Here is an 18191-nt window from a genome sequence, read left to right on the forward strand (position 1 = left end):
AAGCTTCAATATGCCCCAACAGGTTAGTATGTCACATTCATGTCAAATAAAGCTTCAATATGCCCCAACAGGTTAGTACGTCACATTAATGTCAAATAAAGCTTCAATATGCCCCAACAGGTTAGTACGTCACATTCATGTCAAATAAAGCTTCAATATGCCCCAACAGGTTTGTACGTCACATTCCTGTCAAATAAAGCTTCAATATGCCCCAACAGGTTAGTACGTCACATTCATGTCAGATAAAGCTTCAATATGCCCCAACAGGTTAGTACGTCACATTCATGTCAGATAAAGCTTCAATATGCCCCAACAGGTTAGTATGTCAATTAGGTTTTCCTGAGAATACTTGCTATCTTCATTTTCAGGATCCCACTGATTAAACACATTCATTCATTCATGACATTCATGAATGTCACTGGTGCAAAATGAATACTCATGCACCGTTCAAATAAAGCCAGGCACAAGCAGCCACTTGGGGTTGTTTAGACGTGAAACTTGTTTTTACTGTCCCCGTTCCTTTAGTGAAGAGGCTCCCAAAATGTATCATGTGGAACGTATTGAGTATTGAAATGAGATGTGTGACGTAGAACGTATTGAGTATTGAGATGAGATGTGTCATGTAGAACGTAATGTTTGAGATGAGATGTGTGACGTAGAACGTATTGAGTATTGAGATGAGATGTGTGACATAGAACATAATGAATATTGAGATGAGATGTGTCATGTAGAACGTAATGTTTGAGATGAGATGTGTGACGTAGAACATAATGAATATTGAGATGAGATGTGTCATGTAGAACGTAATGTTTGAGATGAGATGTGATGTCGAACTTAATGAGTATTGGGATGAGATGTGTCAAATAGAACTTAATGAATATTGAAATGAGACGTATTACCCAGAACGTAATGACTATTGAGATGAGGTGAATCATGTAGAACGTAATGAGTGAGTATTGAGATGTATCATGTAGAATGTAATGAGTATTGAGATGTGTCATGTAGAACGTAATGAGTATTGAGATGAGATGTGTCACCTAGAATGTAATGAGTATTGAGATGAGATGTGTCACCTAGAATGTAATGAGTATTGAGATTATCCTTTTGCTTCAGAATAACATTTCAGTTATTCATTTCATTTAAACACCTCCACAGAAACCCGCAAACAAAAACCCAGAAAACAGCGAGCGTGCCAGTTCTGCTAAACGAAAACAATGCGTATTCATGTGGATCACAGCCTGTGACATCGCCTCATATCAGAGCACATCCGCTCACGTAATTGCTGTCGGTTCATATCATAACAGTAGCAGCTGTCATCTCTCCACAGTTCTCACTTCCCAATCTGCTCTGTCCATGACTGAGACAAACAGACAAGACAGCGCTGTTGTTAAGTGGCCGCTAGAGTCAGTCAGTCTTCTCCATTAAATAAATTCTCCTTTACTCATAGTTGTAGTGGACCGGATGTCAAGAGAGGTGCACATGGGCAAGAACCTGATTACACAGGGGAGAGGAAAGAGGAGGACAGGAGAGAGGAGGAGAGGAGGAGAGGAGAGAGGAAGAAAGGAGAGAGGAGGAGAGGAGATTGTTCCTTAAGGCCTCAGCTGGATTCCTGCTCGATTAGCCCAGATACTAATTTTCTCCAGGAACCCCTGAGGTTGTTGAAGACACTGGGCGAGTATTAACAGTGCAGGAGCTCATTCCCTAATGAACATAAGAGACACTCAGGCTATTTTCCAAATGGAATCCTATTCCCTTAACAGTGAACCGGCTTTGGTCAAATGTAGTTCACAATGTAGGTAATTGAAATATAAAGCCGGGTCCTCTTGACAAAACAGTTACACCTTGTTATATCTGTATAAAGGCCGCCTCTCTTTCTTGTCATCTCTGTCTTTTTCTGTCTGTCTTTGTTTCCCTCTCTTTATGCAGTCCCTTGACTGTTCATCAGCTAACATTTATGATTCATAGTTTTTTTTTATTTAAATATATAACTGCTTTAAGATTTAAGCTTCAGTGGTTTTATTTTAATATATAACTGCTTTTTGATTTAATCTGCAGTGTTCATAAGATGTAGTACAACCAGGTCAACTGAGCTTTAGTGAATGCCAGATTGTTATGCAACCACTCCCCTTACCCAAACAGAACAGTATAGTCTCCATCTTCGTTTATGGCTTATCGTACATTTGGAGGAATTTGTATGTTTAGTTTTATACATAGAATTAAAAAAAATTCTGCTGAATGTGCTGTAGGTTGGATTCAGTCCCATACTGCAGTAGCACACGTATACCAGAAGCAGAGTCTCAGATGGTTGAGGCACTCTAGATAGGCCATCTAGTTATTTTTCCCTTTGCTTCTTTCTTTTACTTTTTTCTTCCTTTGCCTTAATTCTGTTCCCTCTGGCAGCCTGTGTAGCTCGGACAGACAGATGACAGGACTTCTGTCTGTCCGTCTCACTCCGTGTTTTCAAACCATCTCTTCAAGGCGGCAATGTTTCTGACAGGCCCGATTATTGTCTTGGCCATCACCTCCGAGCCGCCCGTCTCTCCCTTCATCTCACCCCGCCCTGTCCCCCGCCCCGCCCCCCCCCCCCACTCCAGGGTACCGATGCTTCAAGGCGGTGATGTTCCTGACGGGCCTGATGTTCGGCTCGGTCATCATCTTCATGCTGTGTTACAAGGAGCGCGTCCTGGACACGCAGCTGAGCGTGGAGGCCTCGGTGGGCATCGGCCTGGGCATCGGCACCCTGTGCGGGCTGGTCACCATGCTGGTCCGCTCCGTGGGCCTCTTCATGGTGGGCCTGCTGCTGGGCCTCCTTCTGGGAGTCGCCTCCCTGGTAATCAGGAAACACGCTCCTTTTACATTTTGTGTCTGTCCGTATGTGTGTTTGGGCTTTTTTTCATGCAGGAAAACGGTAGCTTTGCAGTTTTTGAGGACAATGTCCAATCCAAGATTTTACTTTCACATTTAACCCCAACCTCTCCAAATGGGAGAAGTGCAGGGAAGCCCCATATCAAATTCTGCATAAGAAATTAACACTCTGAGTGCTGAAAGTGAACCTATTTAAACGCTGTGTTGATTACTGCCCAAGACAAAGTTACCATTTGCTAGGGAAGTGTCAAAATTACATACAGCTCTCGTAAAAAATTAAGAGAGCACCGCACCTTTTTCTTTCCTTTCCAAAAAAGTTGAAAAGGAAGGTTTTGAGTGAGGAACAGAAGGGTTAATATTAAGAGACTTCTGCTAATTGAACGCTTCTGTTCCTCACTCAAAACCTTCCTTTTCGACTTTTTTGGAAAGGAAAGGAAATGTTGCAGTGGTCTCTTAATTTTTTCCAGAACTTTATATTTTAAATGCATAGTATGAATGTTGAGAAGCTGCACTGTGGTGCAAATTCAGGTTTTAAGTGAAGTTACAAAATCCAGTAATATTCCCAGAAACCATATTTATTCTATCCTTTACAAACTGACTTTAGGGATTTCCTGGTATAAACAGAAGCGTCAGAACAGTTACTAACAGCAGGCAACCAGAGGGGATTTCCATTGCAATAATTCAGAATAATTGCTTTGATGGAAACAACTTCGGTCTTAAACTAGCTAAACCATGTTAACTAGAACACCAATTTCAGACATCTTTGCAATAAGTCCAAGTAAAATGTGAATTTGTTTGCAAAATGCATGTCACAATCCCAGTAAAAAGGGTTCAGTGACTCAATCAATGTACCTGCAGAAACATAGCAATGGTTTACATGGAAACTGGAGAACTTGCTTTGTGCCACAATGCACCGTTAGTGTTAACTGTCTTGCTCAAGGCCAGAAAGAACTGTTTCACCCGGTGCCCAGTTCATTAGTAAGTCATTGTGTTTCATGTTAGAAATATGCCTGTCCCTTTTTGTACTGGTGCATTTGAGCCCATACCCAGATTATAGAAGAAAAAAAACAATGCGGTAAAATGAAGGTCCATTACATTCACGTTGAAGGTCCATTACATTCACGTTGAAGGTACATTACATTCACATTGAAGGTTCATTACATTCACGTTGAAGGTCCATTACATTCACGTTGAAGGTTCATTACATTCACCTTGAAGGTCCATTACATTCACGTTGAAGGTCCATTACATTCACGTTGAAGGTCCATTATATTCACCTTGAAGGTCCATTACATTCACGTTGAAGGTCCATTACATTCACGTTGAAGGTTCATTACATTCACGTTGAAGGTCCATTACATTCACGTTGAAGGTCCATTACATTCACGTTGAAGGTTCATTACATTCACGTTAAAGGTCCATTACATTCACGTTGAAGGTCCATTACATTCACATTGAAGGTCCATTACATTCACGTTGAAGGTTCATTACATTCACATTGAAGGTCCATTATATTCACCTTGAAGGTCCATTACATTCACGTTGAAGGTCCATTACATTCACGTTGAAGGTCCATTACATTCACGTTGAAGGTCCATTATATTCACCTTGAAGGTCCATTACATTCACGTTGAAGGTCCATTACATTCACGTTGAAGGTCCATTACATTCACGTTGAAGGTCCATTATATTCACCTTGAAGGTCCATTACATTCACGTTGAAGGTCCATTACATTCACGTTGAAGGTCCATTACATTCACGTTGAAGGTCCATTACATTCACGTTGAAGGTTCATTACATTCACGTTGAAGGTTCATTACATTCACCTTGAAGGTCCATTACATTCACCTTGAAGGTCCATTACATTCACGTTGTCTGGATCCCCAGGTGGTGATGGAGGAGTTCCACCACCCACGGACGGTGTGGGTGCCCCTCGGGGTCTTGCTGGGGTCAGGGATGCTGTTCGCCGTGCTCACCCTCCAGTGGCAGCGCTTCTTCACCACCCTGTCCACCGCCGTGTTCGGCTCGGCGGTCATCACCATCACCGTGGACTACTTCATCGAGCTGTTCGCCCTGGTCAGGTACTGCGCCGCTGCGTCGGATTCACCCCTTTATTTGACCGTTTGACGGCGGGACCGTGCGACACAGCTTAGATACACTAGGTCAACGGCCAAGCTAAGGGTTTCGGCTGTTTCAGCCTGCTGACAGAATGAGGCACATGCCTTACTCCACCTGTGGAGATACATTTATGACCCTGAGGAATTTAGTTAACTTACTTAGCGGTCATCTAAGTAAGCTTTCAAACGGAAATTCCCACTGGGACCACTGATTATAAAAGCATATGCAAATGTATGGACGCCCCCCCCCCCCCCCCCATCCGACGAGTGGCTGCAGATGAAGGGCATGTGTTATTATCCGCTGCGGGCACTCCAGCCAAGAGCTCCGCTATAGGACGGTGCTCACAACTCATTACGCAGATTGGGAAAGAAGGTTCAGCTTTCAAGGGGAATTAAGCTGCCACTCTGAACCTTCTATCAGAAATACAAACATGATTTACAGTTTATACACACATGCTAGCTGCTCCTGTAGACTTCCATGAATTGTGGAAATGCTAGCTAGATTTGGGCTCAGAAAAAATAAATAAAAGCCTTCCTACTGGATAGACTGTGCACATGAAAATGGTGTCCACAAGTTAATCTGACCCCGGGGATGTAGACAAATGGCGATGTTGTCAAAAGTCTGAAATAACCCTTTAAACAAAATAAACTCAATCTACAGTTGAATTATTATTGTGTGTATGTTACCTGTTATCCTTCTGTTACCTGGTCAGGTACATCTTGGAGAGGATCAAGGTGGCGCCGCCCCGTCCTGTCTGCTGGTTCACCTGGGTCATCATGGGGGTGTGGCCTGTCCTGGCGTTGCTAGGGGTCCTCATCCAATGGAAAGTCACCGCAGAGGGATACTCCCACACAGAGCGTGAGTCTGAACCCTAACCTTAAGCCTGCTCAGACTACCAACTGATGTCTTTGTCAATAAACACTTTGTACCACACAATCAATAATAAAGGCAAGCAATTAGTATTTGGGGGGTTTGTCTTTGCTATTCCACAATAAATTAGTGAGTATGTCCAGGACTGAAGAAGAAGTTATGAGTTAAGAGTTACTGACTTTGTAAATATGCTAAACAGCGTGTCCTTTTAAGTTGCCTTTCAGATGTCCTTTCACGTGATTTACATCGGCCAATGTTTATCTTGGATTTGCTCTGGATAAGATATTAGCTTACATGACGCAGTGAGCTACAGATGCCATGAGCTGGACACCTACTGCTGCTGTACTGTAAACATAGTTCTGATGTACCTTTACACCTGTAGACTGTTGATCCACAGGTCACTGTATTTACAGCACCCAGTTCACAGAGGAGTTCTGGGGCATTGTTTAGTGGGCTACACGTAAGCCCCACAAACCCCAAAACCACATGACCAAACCCCAAAACAACATGACTCAACCCCCAAACCCCCCTGTAGAACGCATTGTGTAGAGAAAGTCACTCATTCAAATGTGACAAAGCTGTGATAAAGGGAAGAGAGAAACAGAAAACCGTGGGGAGAGTGTGGAAAGGAGGAGGAAGCAGGGAAATAATGTGAGAGGAAGACAAAAGGGAGAAATGGAGAGATAGCTTAAAGCAGGCAGTGTTGAAAAAGAGTGAGACAGCAGGGAAAAGATGAGCGTTAGGGAAATTATTGTAGTTAGAGGATGATGTAGAGAGAGGGAAGGAGGTTGGAAACGGCTGAAGTAATGAGGAAATGGTAAAGAAAGGGCTGGAGGAAAGGGGGGCTGAGGTAGTGAGATGGACAGGGAAGGGAGAGGGGCGAGGTAGGCAGAGAGGATTGAGGTAGATAAAGGGCTGAGGCAAAGGAGGGCTGAGGTAGAGAGGGAGGCGAGGTAGGGAGAGGGCTGAGATAGAGAGGGGGAAGAGGTAGAGAGTGGGATGAGGTAGAGGGGGCTGAGGTAGAGAGGGAGGCGAGGTAGGGAGAGGGGCAAGGTAGAGAGAGGGCTGAGATAGACAGGGGGACGAGGTAGAGAGTGGGATGAGGTAGAGGGGGGACAAGGTAGAGAGTGGGATGAGGTAGAGGGGGGACAAGGTAGAGAGGGCGCAGAGGTAGCGAGGGGGCTGAGGCAGGGATAGGGGGCTGAGGCAGGGATAGGGGGCTGAGGCAGGGATAGGGGGCTGAGGCAGGGATAGGGGCGAGGTCATTAGAGATGAGGAGGGAGAGAGGGCCGAGGTACAGAGGGGGCCATGGTAGAGAGGGGGACGAGGTAGAGGGGGGACGAGGTTAAAAGAAGGACGAGGTAGGGCGGATCGGAGGTGAGGGGGGACGAGGTTGAGAGAGAGGCTTGAGGTAGAGAGTGGCGAGGAAGGGAAAGGGGCGAGGCAGGGAGAGGGGGCAGAGGTAGAGAGAGGTGTGAGGCAGAGGAGTGTGAGAAGGGCTGGGACCGGGCATAAGGGGCATCATTAAGTGGATATAATGGCAGATGGTTCCTCTCCTCTCACAGCTGGCTGACTGGACCCATGTGCTGACCAGGTCCAAAAGACAGAGACCCCCATCTGACACAAACAACCCTGCTCTCGCTGATCATTGAAATAATGACAAGAAGAAAAACAAAAACAACAGTGAACTGCCAAAACCTTAATAAGAATATCAACAATATGAATTAGTATTATAACAATTATAACAGTAATACTGACAATAATAAAAGCAATGATAACAACAAAGGCAATCGTTCTAATGAACAGGAAACAGGAAATCATTATTATTGGCATGCTGCTGGGTATGAAGACATTGTATCATTCAGTTTCTTGGCACCTAAGCATGCCAAATGGCAGTTTACTTCCTATTCAGCCCAGCCTGGTGCAAAGTCTTCCACCCCATGGGGTTGAGAGAGCCAGCGGTAGTGAACAACACAGGGCAAAGTGTTCCATTTGGTAGGCAGACTTTGCCATTTTCAGTATTTCCAGACTTCACACTGGGCTGATAATTGTGTCTCCTTTGAACACTTTGAGACAGTGTGACTGTGGAACTGTGCTATTTGTGATACTGGATGAGAATAACTGAAAACATTTTCAACAGTTTCTCTCTCTCCCCCTCTCATCCTCCCATCCCTCTCTCTTTCCCCTCTCATCCTCCCACCCCTCCCTCCCCCCCTCTCGTCCTCCCATCCCTCTCTCCCCCTCTCATCGTCCCATCCCTCTCTCTCCCCCTCTCGTCCTCCCATCCCCCTCTCGTCCTCCCATCCCCCTCTCGTCCTCTCATCCCTCTCCCCCTCTCATCCCTCTCTCCCTGTCTCTCTCTGCAGTGGTCCTCAGTAGACAGCAGAGGCGTGTTCAGCTGATGCGGATCCACCAGAAGGAGGAGAGGTTGCAGAAGGAGGTGAGGAAGAAGAAGAAGAAGAAGCAGAAACAGCAGCGGCCTCAGCAGAAACAGCCGGGTCATCCCCAACACCAGCAGTACCACCACCCGCCTCCACCCAGCTACCCCCCTCCACCCAGCGTCTCCACCACCACCAAGCCTCTGCTTCCAGAGCCGGTCACCTACCACAGGAAGCCCAACCCCATACGACGCTTTGATGGTGACGTTCTCTCTCCGGTAAGCCCCAGGCCCTGGCGTCTCTCCCGGCCCACGGCTGTGTTCCCAATACTTACACTGACCACTGTTTTCCAACAGAGCCTTGGTTTGTGGAAGTGCAGGGGGTTGTGGGTAGTGGTCAGGGGTAGTCAACTTTCACCCATGAAATATAAGACAATTATAACTTTCTCACAACTCAGACTGGTCATTTAATTAAATGTGAAAATATTTATATATATATATATATATTCTGGAGATTACTTTCAGTGGAAGCTGAATCAGTGTGGGCCGGTTTACTCAGGACTCTCTTCTCCCCTTCTCCCCACAAACCCTTGTATCTGTCAATGAATTTGAACCAAACTAAAATAGTGGAGTCGGATTTCAGACTACAGAATTGCTAAATGTTGTTTCTCAGACCCGCTGGCGGTAGGTCGAAGCAAGCAGGATTATCTCCGGGATTAAAACTCATACTTCAGTGTAAACTCGAGTCTAAAAGCATTATCATACCTAGCCACCATCTCCGCAGTCTGCTCCTACTAAACGGAGGTTTGTCAGTTCCCTCACGCAGCCACAGTACGGGTAAACAACGCCTGTCCTCTCTGAGCCCGTCCTCATTGTACTAAAGGCTGCCCTTTGATTTCACTAAATTGCTTCTGTCTTTTAAAGGGGATTGTAATGATTTTAGTAGTCTGAGTAGGTCGATGTTGAGCTTGGGTACGGCTGCCAATCTCAGTTTTCCCTTCTCATGCCACGTGCCCGTCCAAAACGGCTGCCAATATACTGCAATGTGTAGGCACCTCTCAGTTTAGTGTGCTGTCCAATACGGTACCTAAGTGCCTGTCGTTATCAGTGTCTTCCACTGTGACCTTTGGCTCTGGACCTTTGAACTGACAGTGTCCCATCCCTCTTCCTCCCTTTGCTCAGAGCTACATTGCTAGTTTCCGAGACAGGCACGGGGACAAACGGGGGTACCCTCGTCACAGCAGACCCATCGCCGGGCACCACACAGCAGACCGGGACTATGACTGCGGATCCCAAGTGCCCCTGACGGCCGCCAATGGACCCGCCGTGCGTGTCTGACAGCGTGGAAAAAGCCTTCGTTCAGTGTGTAATAACAATCGTGGTGCAACTGGCCTGGGTGGGACTCTTTAAGAAAACGTTGTCAATATCTGGATTGAACTTTGACCCTGGCCCAGTGTATTCTGGGGTGGATATCAGTATGTCCTCCATTTGCATCGCTTACATTCCTCCTTGAACCAACGTTTCTAAATCACTAACATTCCTACCTAAACCAATCAATGTCCAGAACACTAACATTCCTCTCTGAACCAATCAGTGTTCATCTCACAAAAATTCCTCCCTGAACCAGTCAGTGTCCAAATCAATAACATTCCTCCCTGAACCAATCAGAGTCCAGATCACTAACATTCCTACCTAAACCAATCAGTGTCCAAATCACTAACATTCCTCCCTGAACAAATCAGTGTCCAGGTCACTAACATTGCTCCCTAAACCAATCAGAGTCAAGATCACTTAAACCCTGGAAAGAGGTACTCTGCAAAGGATTAAAAAAACTATTAAACTGATTCCGTTCTCCATTTCGGTTTTCTAACATTCCATCCTTTATCCTTCCTGTTTAGATGGGCTGTTTAGATGGGCTGTCACCATCCTGTAATTGCTATGTCACAGTACCATGACCCATTGGAGACACCCTCTGCCAGGTTATGTTTCAGTACATTGCTGCCAGTATCCTGCCCACCACAGACTGATGTATGAGCCCTTCTTCAAGCTTTACGTGCTCCCACATTTTCCCTGATCATCTTCTGTGATATTTGGGCCGGTGTTGATGTTTTGTGTGAGTCCAGGATCATTGTACTGAAATGTCAGAACCTGACCCAGATCCGGACTCGACCCGGCTTGTCCTCGATGAAGTCCTGTCAACCTGATCACCTCATTAAGGCTGTGGGCTCATTGGATGGGCTTGAAACATGAGATGTTTGCTGTGAAGCTCCTGTATTATTCAAACAGTCCTGCTGTGGGCTTTCAATTGCTCTTTACTGGCCTTGTGTTGGGCTCCCTTCTCCTCCCCTCTCGTCTCCTCCCTCCCTTCTCCTCCCCTCTCATCTCCTCCCCTCTCGTCTCCTCCCGTGAGTCCGGTGTGGTGGGGGGGTACTATGGTCTGTGTGGTAATGTCTACCTCTGGGTTGCGTGTTGGACTGCAGAATATACAGCTGTGCTTTTGTCCTGTGATGCTGCCTGAAATCCTTGGGTTGTCTAATTCAAAATCCAGTCAAATCCGAAAGCAAATCCCAAATTCCCAATTGTAAATCATCCCAACTGAAACGCAGTGAAAGGATGGATTTCACATTGGAATTTTTAACCATCTTGGCTGAAAGTAAAGAGAAACAATTGTCCAGACCCTGGTGCCTGGGGAGGTGTGGGGAGGTGTGGGGAGGTGACTAGATAAAATAATACAGAGGGCCTATAGTACAGCGAGTGTGGATGACATTTCACATGTACAGCATCATGTAAAGGAGGCTGTGCCATGACCACCACCTCCTGTGGGACCCGGCTCTTATGGAGGTTCGGAGCTAGGTCCTCGGCCCGGCAGTCATGTGCGCCTGCACCCCGGTCGCGCCACTGCGTAGCCTTTTGTTGTGCGTCTCTAGAGGAGGCGTTTCCCCGTCGGTGTGGGAGCCCCTGAGTTGCTGACCTCCATCTGTGTTTACAATGTTCAGGTACTCTCAGAGTGACCCGTGTTATGCACGGAGGATTGTGTGCTGAGGATATGCCAGGGACACAGTGTGTGTGTGTGTGTGTGTTTGTTTGCACGTGTATATTTGACAGACGCTTGAAGGCACTTCGTCATGTGCTGCATGTTTTAAGTGGGGGGTGGATCCATTGGGAATAAAACCCACAACCTCTGGCATTGCAAGCCTGACACTGTGTAAGGGCTGAGCCACGGAGGACGACGTGTCTTTTTAGGACAAAATATGTTGTACATGTTGGTGGCAGACGCTCGCTCTGTTTCTTCCCCGGGGAAAGATCATGGCTACTCCCCCCTGGCTCCGGTTAAAAGTTAAAGGGCCTGCAGGATTCATCCGGTTTTATCTTGTTACACGACTGTCAGTCAAAGATACCTTTAATGTCTGTAAATACTGTACAGCTTTTGAATGTTGTATCTTGCTTGTTGTCAAAATGGTGTACCTAACAGTGCTATTCTTTTTTATTGATTGATTAAATCAGATTTTTTTTCTGAGAATAGAGTTAACACCCCTTTGTAAGTGTATTTATCTCCTGTATGAATGGATCACTGGGGCTCGGTGGGCAGCCGTAACATAAAGTTTGCTAGCTGGGATACGTTAGCTCACAGGGATAACGTTAGCTAGCTGGTATACGTTAGCTCACAGGGATAACGTTAGCTAGCTGGTATACGTTAGCTCACAGGGATAAAGTTAACTAGCTGGGATAACGTTAGCTAGCTGGTATACATTAGCTCGCAGGGATAAAGTTAGCTAGCTGGGATACGTTAGCTCACAGGGATAAAGTTAACTAGCTGGGATAACGTTAGCTAGCTGGGATAACAACACCAGTTACATTGTAGAGCGGCACCCCACTGCTGGCATGGATCATATATTACCCCGCCGGCGTCTTGTGTCAATCACCTTTCAAAAGCTTGTCCGCTCTGCAACCTGACTTGAATCGAATTGCAGGCATTTCTACTGGGGACCACATGATTTGCACTTCTCCCCTATGGACTGTCAGCTGTTGGTTTCCACAGCAGCGACCCAATCGGTAACATATTCCCTTCAGTGCCCTGCTGATAACTGGAGCCCAGTTTAAAAATAGTGCCCTGACTTGGAGAATAGGGTGCCATTTGGTACGTACATATCAGTTAAGGCATTATCTAGTCATGCGTGCAAGGGGACACTAAACAGTAGATCTGAGCCTGGAAAACATTATTATTATTATTACTGTTGTAATGGTCATTATTATTGAGCATGTATTTGTATGAACATAAATATGATAAACGTTGTGATTAAAAAGGCAATGACTCAGTTATTGTTGCAGTTTTTTCAATGTTTACATCTACTTCTGTGTTTTCTATGAATGCTTTCAGTGAATACGGCTTTCAGTGAATACTGCTTTCAGTGAATACTGCTTTCAGTGAATACATATTCTAATGCGGCCACATGTTCTACAGTAACTACATATTCAACATGAATTATGTTCTACAGTAACTACATATTCAACATGAATTATGTTCTACAGTAACTACATATTCAACATGAATTATGTTCTACAGTAACTAGATTTCCTACCATAAAGTGTTTTTCAGTAACAGCGTATTCTAGAGTAACAGTGCGCACATTAAAGGGACATTCACTGGTGTTCTATTTATCTACATACCTATGTCCATTAATATGATATTAGGATATCATATGCTACATCACGGAGAGCACAAATACCAGCGTTTCTGCCTCTCTCTGGTGGAAATGGAGCAGCCTGGGAAAATGATTCGACCTGGCTATCCTGCAGTGTCATGGCTGATAGGAATGACTCCATTGGACAAAGACAACCATATTCACCTGCCTCTAGTGTAATCGAGCAGTTGGCCATGACAACCAGTGAGATCTAAGGCTTAACTTTTCCATTGCAACATTTCTGAAATACCGCTGCAATGCCTAACTATGCCTAAAACAGCTTAAATCAGCATAAAACAGAGAGCATACATTTGTTTCGTAATCTTTTACTACAAGATTTCCCTCAAATTCAATTTAATCAGTGCCCCTGTTCCTCACAAAAACGCCCAGAGGTTGAAGGCTTTTCTCGCAAGCTTTCGCGTCGAGCCGTTCAGCATTTTCCCACAATGCTCTTCAACCAGGTCGTCATGGTGTATGGCAGTGGTTCTCAAACCCCTCCCGGGGCCCCCCAGAGGTTCCATGTATTAGATGTATTCCTCAGCCAGCAAACCAGAGTCCAATTACTAAGCACATTCAGGCAACCTAGGTCAGGGCCGAAATGGCATTGTGATATGGCTGGGGATCCTCCGGAGAGGTTTGAGAAACATCGGCGCTCACTTACCTGGCAACCACCATTACCTCCGCCTTCACCCAGGCCACCAGAGATAACCGCTGGAGCAAGATGAGGTCAGGAAACACCGGCGGACAATGCCTGTCTGATCTCCAGGCCATGCCCCCCCGGTTGCATTGCCTGTGGGACCTCCTACTCTAGCTACTCGTCAGATTGAACCTAGAAACGAGAACCTTTGGCTGCTTTGCCACCGGCAGGCCTGTGTGGTGGGCCTATAAAAAGGGGAATGTTTGCGGTTTGCCAGATAGGGATAATCTGAGGTTTTCAAACAGTAATTCGCAATGCAATGCAAAATAAGGTAAAAGTCCAGAAGATAGAAACCAGACTAATATAAAATGTTATAGTTGAATTCCCATTTAAAATATTATGAGTGTATTGCTTAAAAAAATACATATATTGTCAATGTCAGATGCAAACCTATCATCTCCAGAAATATTTTTTTTTAAGAAGAGAAGAAAATATAAATGTAACATTCATTTTAAAAGTAATCCTGAAGTTTATACTTTGATTACATTCCGGCTAAGATATTCACACCCCACTAAACTATAAAAGATGATTTTGCACAAATGACATAGATAGGTGGTTTACTCAGCACTGATTAGAACAGAGAACAGACCGGGGAACACATCACAATTTAAACTGTAACTCTCCATGAATTGAAAGGATAGAAGATCAGCAAATGTGAGGTCACTGGTTCTAACATCAGGGCCTTCACAAGGCGAAATAAACACGGTTGTTCTGTCCCTGAGCGAGGTAGTTTACCCCCAGCTGGTCCCAGGCTCTTGCTGTCAATAAGAAATGTTTGTTAACATAATTACCAGGTAAAAGAGAACTACTGTATCTCCCCTGTCTGCTTACTTGATCTGCTGTTTGCTTTTTCTCTCTGTGGTTGCACTGTACGCATAGCCTAATTATCCCCTTGGCGTAGACCGTAATTAATTTACCACTGATCACACCTGGTAAAGAACCCACAAATGAAAATCTTGCCATTATGAATCAAGATTTGCAAGTTCAGTATGTTCAAAAGCCAATGACTCATGTGTTACGATGACAAATTAAAACTATTACATATTCATACAGACAGCAACAAATTGCACCGATTTGTGTAAACAAAAAAAAAAATCAACAAAATCAATTAAGTGATTGATTACTTTATGCAGGGCACATGGCTTATGGTAGAAGTCATTACTTGCAAAACAATTGACATTATAGACTTATAGAGCAGATATAATAAATGTAGGCCTATTAGGCCAAATGCCTGTCAGTCTAGGGAAAGATAAGGAGGACAAGAGACAACAATACTTTTGCATTGTATTTTAATACCATCTGGAGGTGAGACTTTATTGACTAATCAAACAACAGCAAAATCACCACGGACCAATTCAATCACACCAAAATCACCCTGGACCAATGAAGCCAAAACAAAACCACCCTGGACCAATGAAACCAAAACAAAACCACCCTGGACCAATGAAACCAAAACAAAACCACCCTGGACCAATGAAACCAAAACAAAACCACCCTGGACCAATGAAACCGAAACCAAAACAAAACCACCCTGGACCAATGAAACCAAAACAAAACCACCCTGGACCAATGAAACCAAAACAAAACCACCCTGGACCAATGAAACCAAAACAAAACCACCCTGAACCAATGAAACCAAAACAAAACCACCCTGGACCAATGAAACAAAAAAAAAAACCCACCCTGGACCAATGAAACCAAAACAAAACCACCCTGGACCAATGAAACCAAAACAAAACCACCCTGGACCAATGAAACCAAAACCACCCTGGACCAATCGCTCAAAACCAGCCTCAGCACCCTTACCTGTACCAATGAGCTCACAGGTTTGGAACGGTCTTGCATACAGTAATGATGACATGTGGCATAAGTCCAGGACCCAACCTTCAGATACATATCATATATTGATTTACCCTAGAACAGTCCTTTTGCTCTTACCCTGTACTTGATTGATCAATTAGATAATTAGTCAGGATCTTCCCACACTGTGTTGTACAGGTCTCAATCTGGCACCAATTGAAAACGAAACAAAAGCATGGCCAAGCCCTCTGTGGAATCGGTTTAAATGTTTTTGACGTGCCGCCTGGTGTGCATTTGTTATATCTGAGACAGTTACATTGGGAGGGACGCATAAATCAACTATGAATTGAAGAGAAAACAAAAATCAACACAGAAACTGGTATTGGTACTATTCACACAAGTAGTAAGATCTTACCACCCTTAGTACACAAAGAACAAAAACTCTAAGCACATTTGACTTTGAGTACAAACACAACATCAAACATCAGTGTCATATAGGACGTTTCCCATTGAAATACATTGAAAAGCATATATTCAAATGTGTTCCCAGGGAGATTCAAACCCACAACCTTGGGGTTGGCAGCAGTGTGCTCTAACAACTAATCTACAAAAGACGAATGTCAATTCAATACTGTACTGCACTGTACAGTCAAATACTGGACAAATGTGCCATCCATACTCATGCAGTTCCCACACTGCCATGTCCGTGGTTGCCCTTCGCTCTTGCCGCGATGCCCCGAAAATCATTGTACGCCCTACAGCCATGGCCCCTGCTACTGTCAAAATCTCGCGGCCCACAGTTTGTTCGAAAGTTCACAATTGAGAACAACCAGACCACGGACTACATGCAGGTAAGCAAGCTAGCTAGTTGTCGATAGATAGCTGATTTATTTCGCGCGTACCAGAATCAAACCTCTCCGTTTTGGAAGGTGCGTTCATGAGAAACTGGGAGGTGAGAAAGTTCCGCTTTTTGAAAGCTCAGAGAAGTAACGTTAAGTTTGACATCACTCGACATGGTTTATTTCGGTCGTACTCATTAGCGCAGGTAATTGTGATGTGAAAGGACACATCGCGGTTTACTTTTGGGTAACGGAGTTAATATGTTATCCTTCTGGCCAGCTAGCCTTAACGTTACATAACTGTCAATACCGTTGCCTGTTTGTGAAACCCTCCCAATTAAAACTTTTGAAATTAAACAGATTCCCGAATCTATAAACATTTTGAGAGAGGAGTAATTTCAAGGATTAAAAATGATAGTTTAACTTTATGTGGAAACAAAATATCACTTATACTAAGGTATTATTCAAAATATGATATAATTTTTTTTATAATGTAAATTTTATGTCATGCATGTTTTTTCTTTTCTTATCAGCAATTCAAGAAGTTTATTTGTAAGCTCCAAATCCTCTTATTTCACTCAATGTCCTTGGTGCCTTAAAATATTTTGGGACACGGAAGGCCAAATGACCTTGCCCATAAAATGACGAGATTCCATGCCAGCTAGTAACCACAATTGGTAACCATGTAAACATATAAACCTGGTAAACACCAGCAGAGTCTTTCAACATGGAGCAGGACAGACAGTTAAACAGAGGAATACATCAGAATGCTCGTGGACTGCTGTGAACCATCACAAGTACATCTTTGTTGTTAAAGCAGGCTTCTACCGTGCCAAAACACAACAGTGTTGGCAAAATATAATTGGCTAATGAGCAACTGTCCATGTGCCTGGACAACGTGGAGGAGAATATTCCTGTCTGTAACCATATCTGAAGATGGGGTGGGAGGACATAAGACACTTCAATGCAGGGGCTGCACACACTGAGTTCCTTAATGAAATTGTGTGGGATATTGTTAGAACCCACCATTTAGAGGTGATTCAGGAATGGTTTTGGCCCATTCCCTGATTCCTGACCCTAGACCTGCCCCAAAATCTCCTTTTTATTACGGAGGTGGGAGGTCTATGATCACCATCCCCATGAGCATGTCACCCTCCTACAGCTGATGGATAAGACGTTATGACCTCACTGGTGACCAATGTCATGTTTGGATTTGCCATGCCAAAAGACCTGTCCTGCAGTGCTTGACATATTTATTATGACCTGGACAAGATTTCATGGCCAAATGCTGCAGACAGAATTCGCCAAAATTCTTTCTGATAGAACTTGTTACAATGGATTAGACAAGAAAGTGATGATGCAAAAACATTTTTTGCCATCAATGATTGTAGAAGAAACAGTTAGGTCCGGAAATGATTGGACACAGACATACGTTTTGTTATTTTGGCTGTTTACCAAAATATATTCAAGTTACAGTTAAATAATGAATATGTGCTTAAAGTGCAGTCTCACGGCTTTAATTTGAAGGTATTCACATCCAAATTGGAGGAAGGTTTTAGGAACCCTTTTTCAAGGGACCAAAAGTATTTGGACAATTGACTCAAATGCTGTTTCATCTGTAAAACATGATGGAGGCAGTGTGATGGCATGGGCATGTATGGCTTCCAATGGCACTGGGTCACTAGTGTTTTATTGATGTTGTGACAGAAGACAGAAGCAACCAGATTAATTCTCAAGTGTATAGGGATATATTGTCTGCTCAGATTCAGACAAATTCAGCAAAGTTGATTGACCCAAAACATACTGTGAAAGCAACCCAGGTGTTTTTTAACGCAAAGAAGTGGAATATTCTGCAATGGCCAAGTCAATCACCTGATCTCAACCCAATTGAGCATGCATTTCACTTGCCGAAGACAAAACTTAAGGCAGAAAGACCCACGAA

General features: G+C 44.3%; 1 protein-coding gene across 3 annotated transcripts in view; it reads left to right on the forward strand.

Annotated features, from left to right (window-relative positions):
• Window positions 1-12550, forward strand: part of tmem198a (transmembrane protein 198a) — a 29956-nt gene extending 17406 nt beyond the window's left edge. For all 3 annotated transcript variants that reach the window (XM_013131124.4, XM_034288755.1, XM_013131125.3), the window contains exons 3-7: window positions 2595-2830; window positions 4754-4947; window positions 5697-5842; window positions 8221-8510; window positions 9414-12550. In XM_013131124.4, coding sequence (XP_012986578.1) covers window positions 2595-2830; window positions 4754-4947; window positions 5697-5842; window positions 8221-8510; window positions 9414-9569 — 1022 coding nt within the window. In that variant the 3' untranslated portion in view covers window positions 9570-12550. The remainder of the gene's footprint in view (window positions 1-2594; window positions 2831-4753; window positions 4948-5696; window positions 5843-8220; window positions 8511-9413) is intronic.
• Window positions 12551-18191: the final 5641 nt, after the last annotated feature.

The sequence above is a fragment of the Esox lucius genome, chromosome 20 (genome assembly GCF_011004845.1).
Source record: "Esox lucius isolate fEsoLuc1 chromosome 20, fEsoLuc1.pri, whole genome shotgun sequence".
Classification (NCBI taxonomy): domain Eukaryota; kingdom Metazoa; phylum Chordata; class Actinopteri; order Esociformes; family Esocidae; genus Esox; species Esox lucius.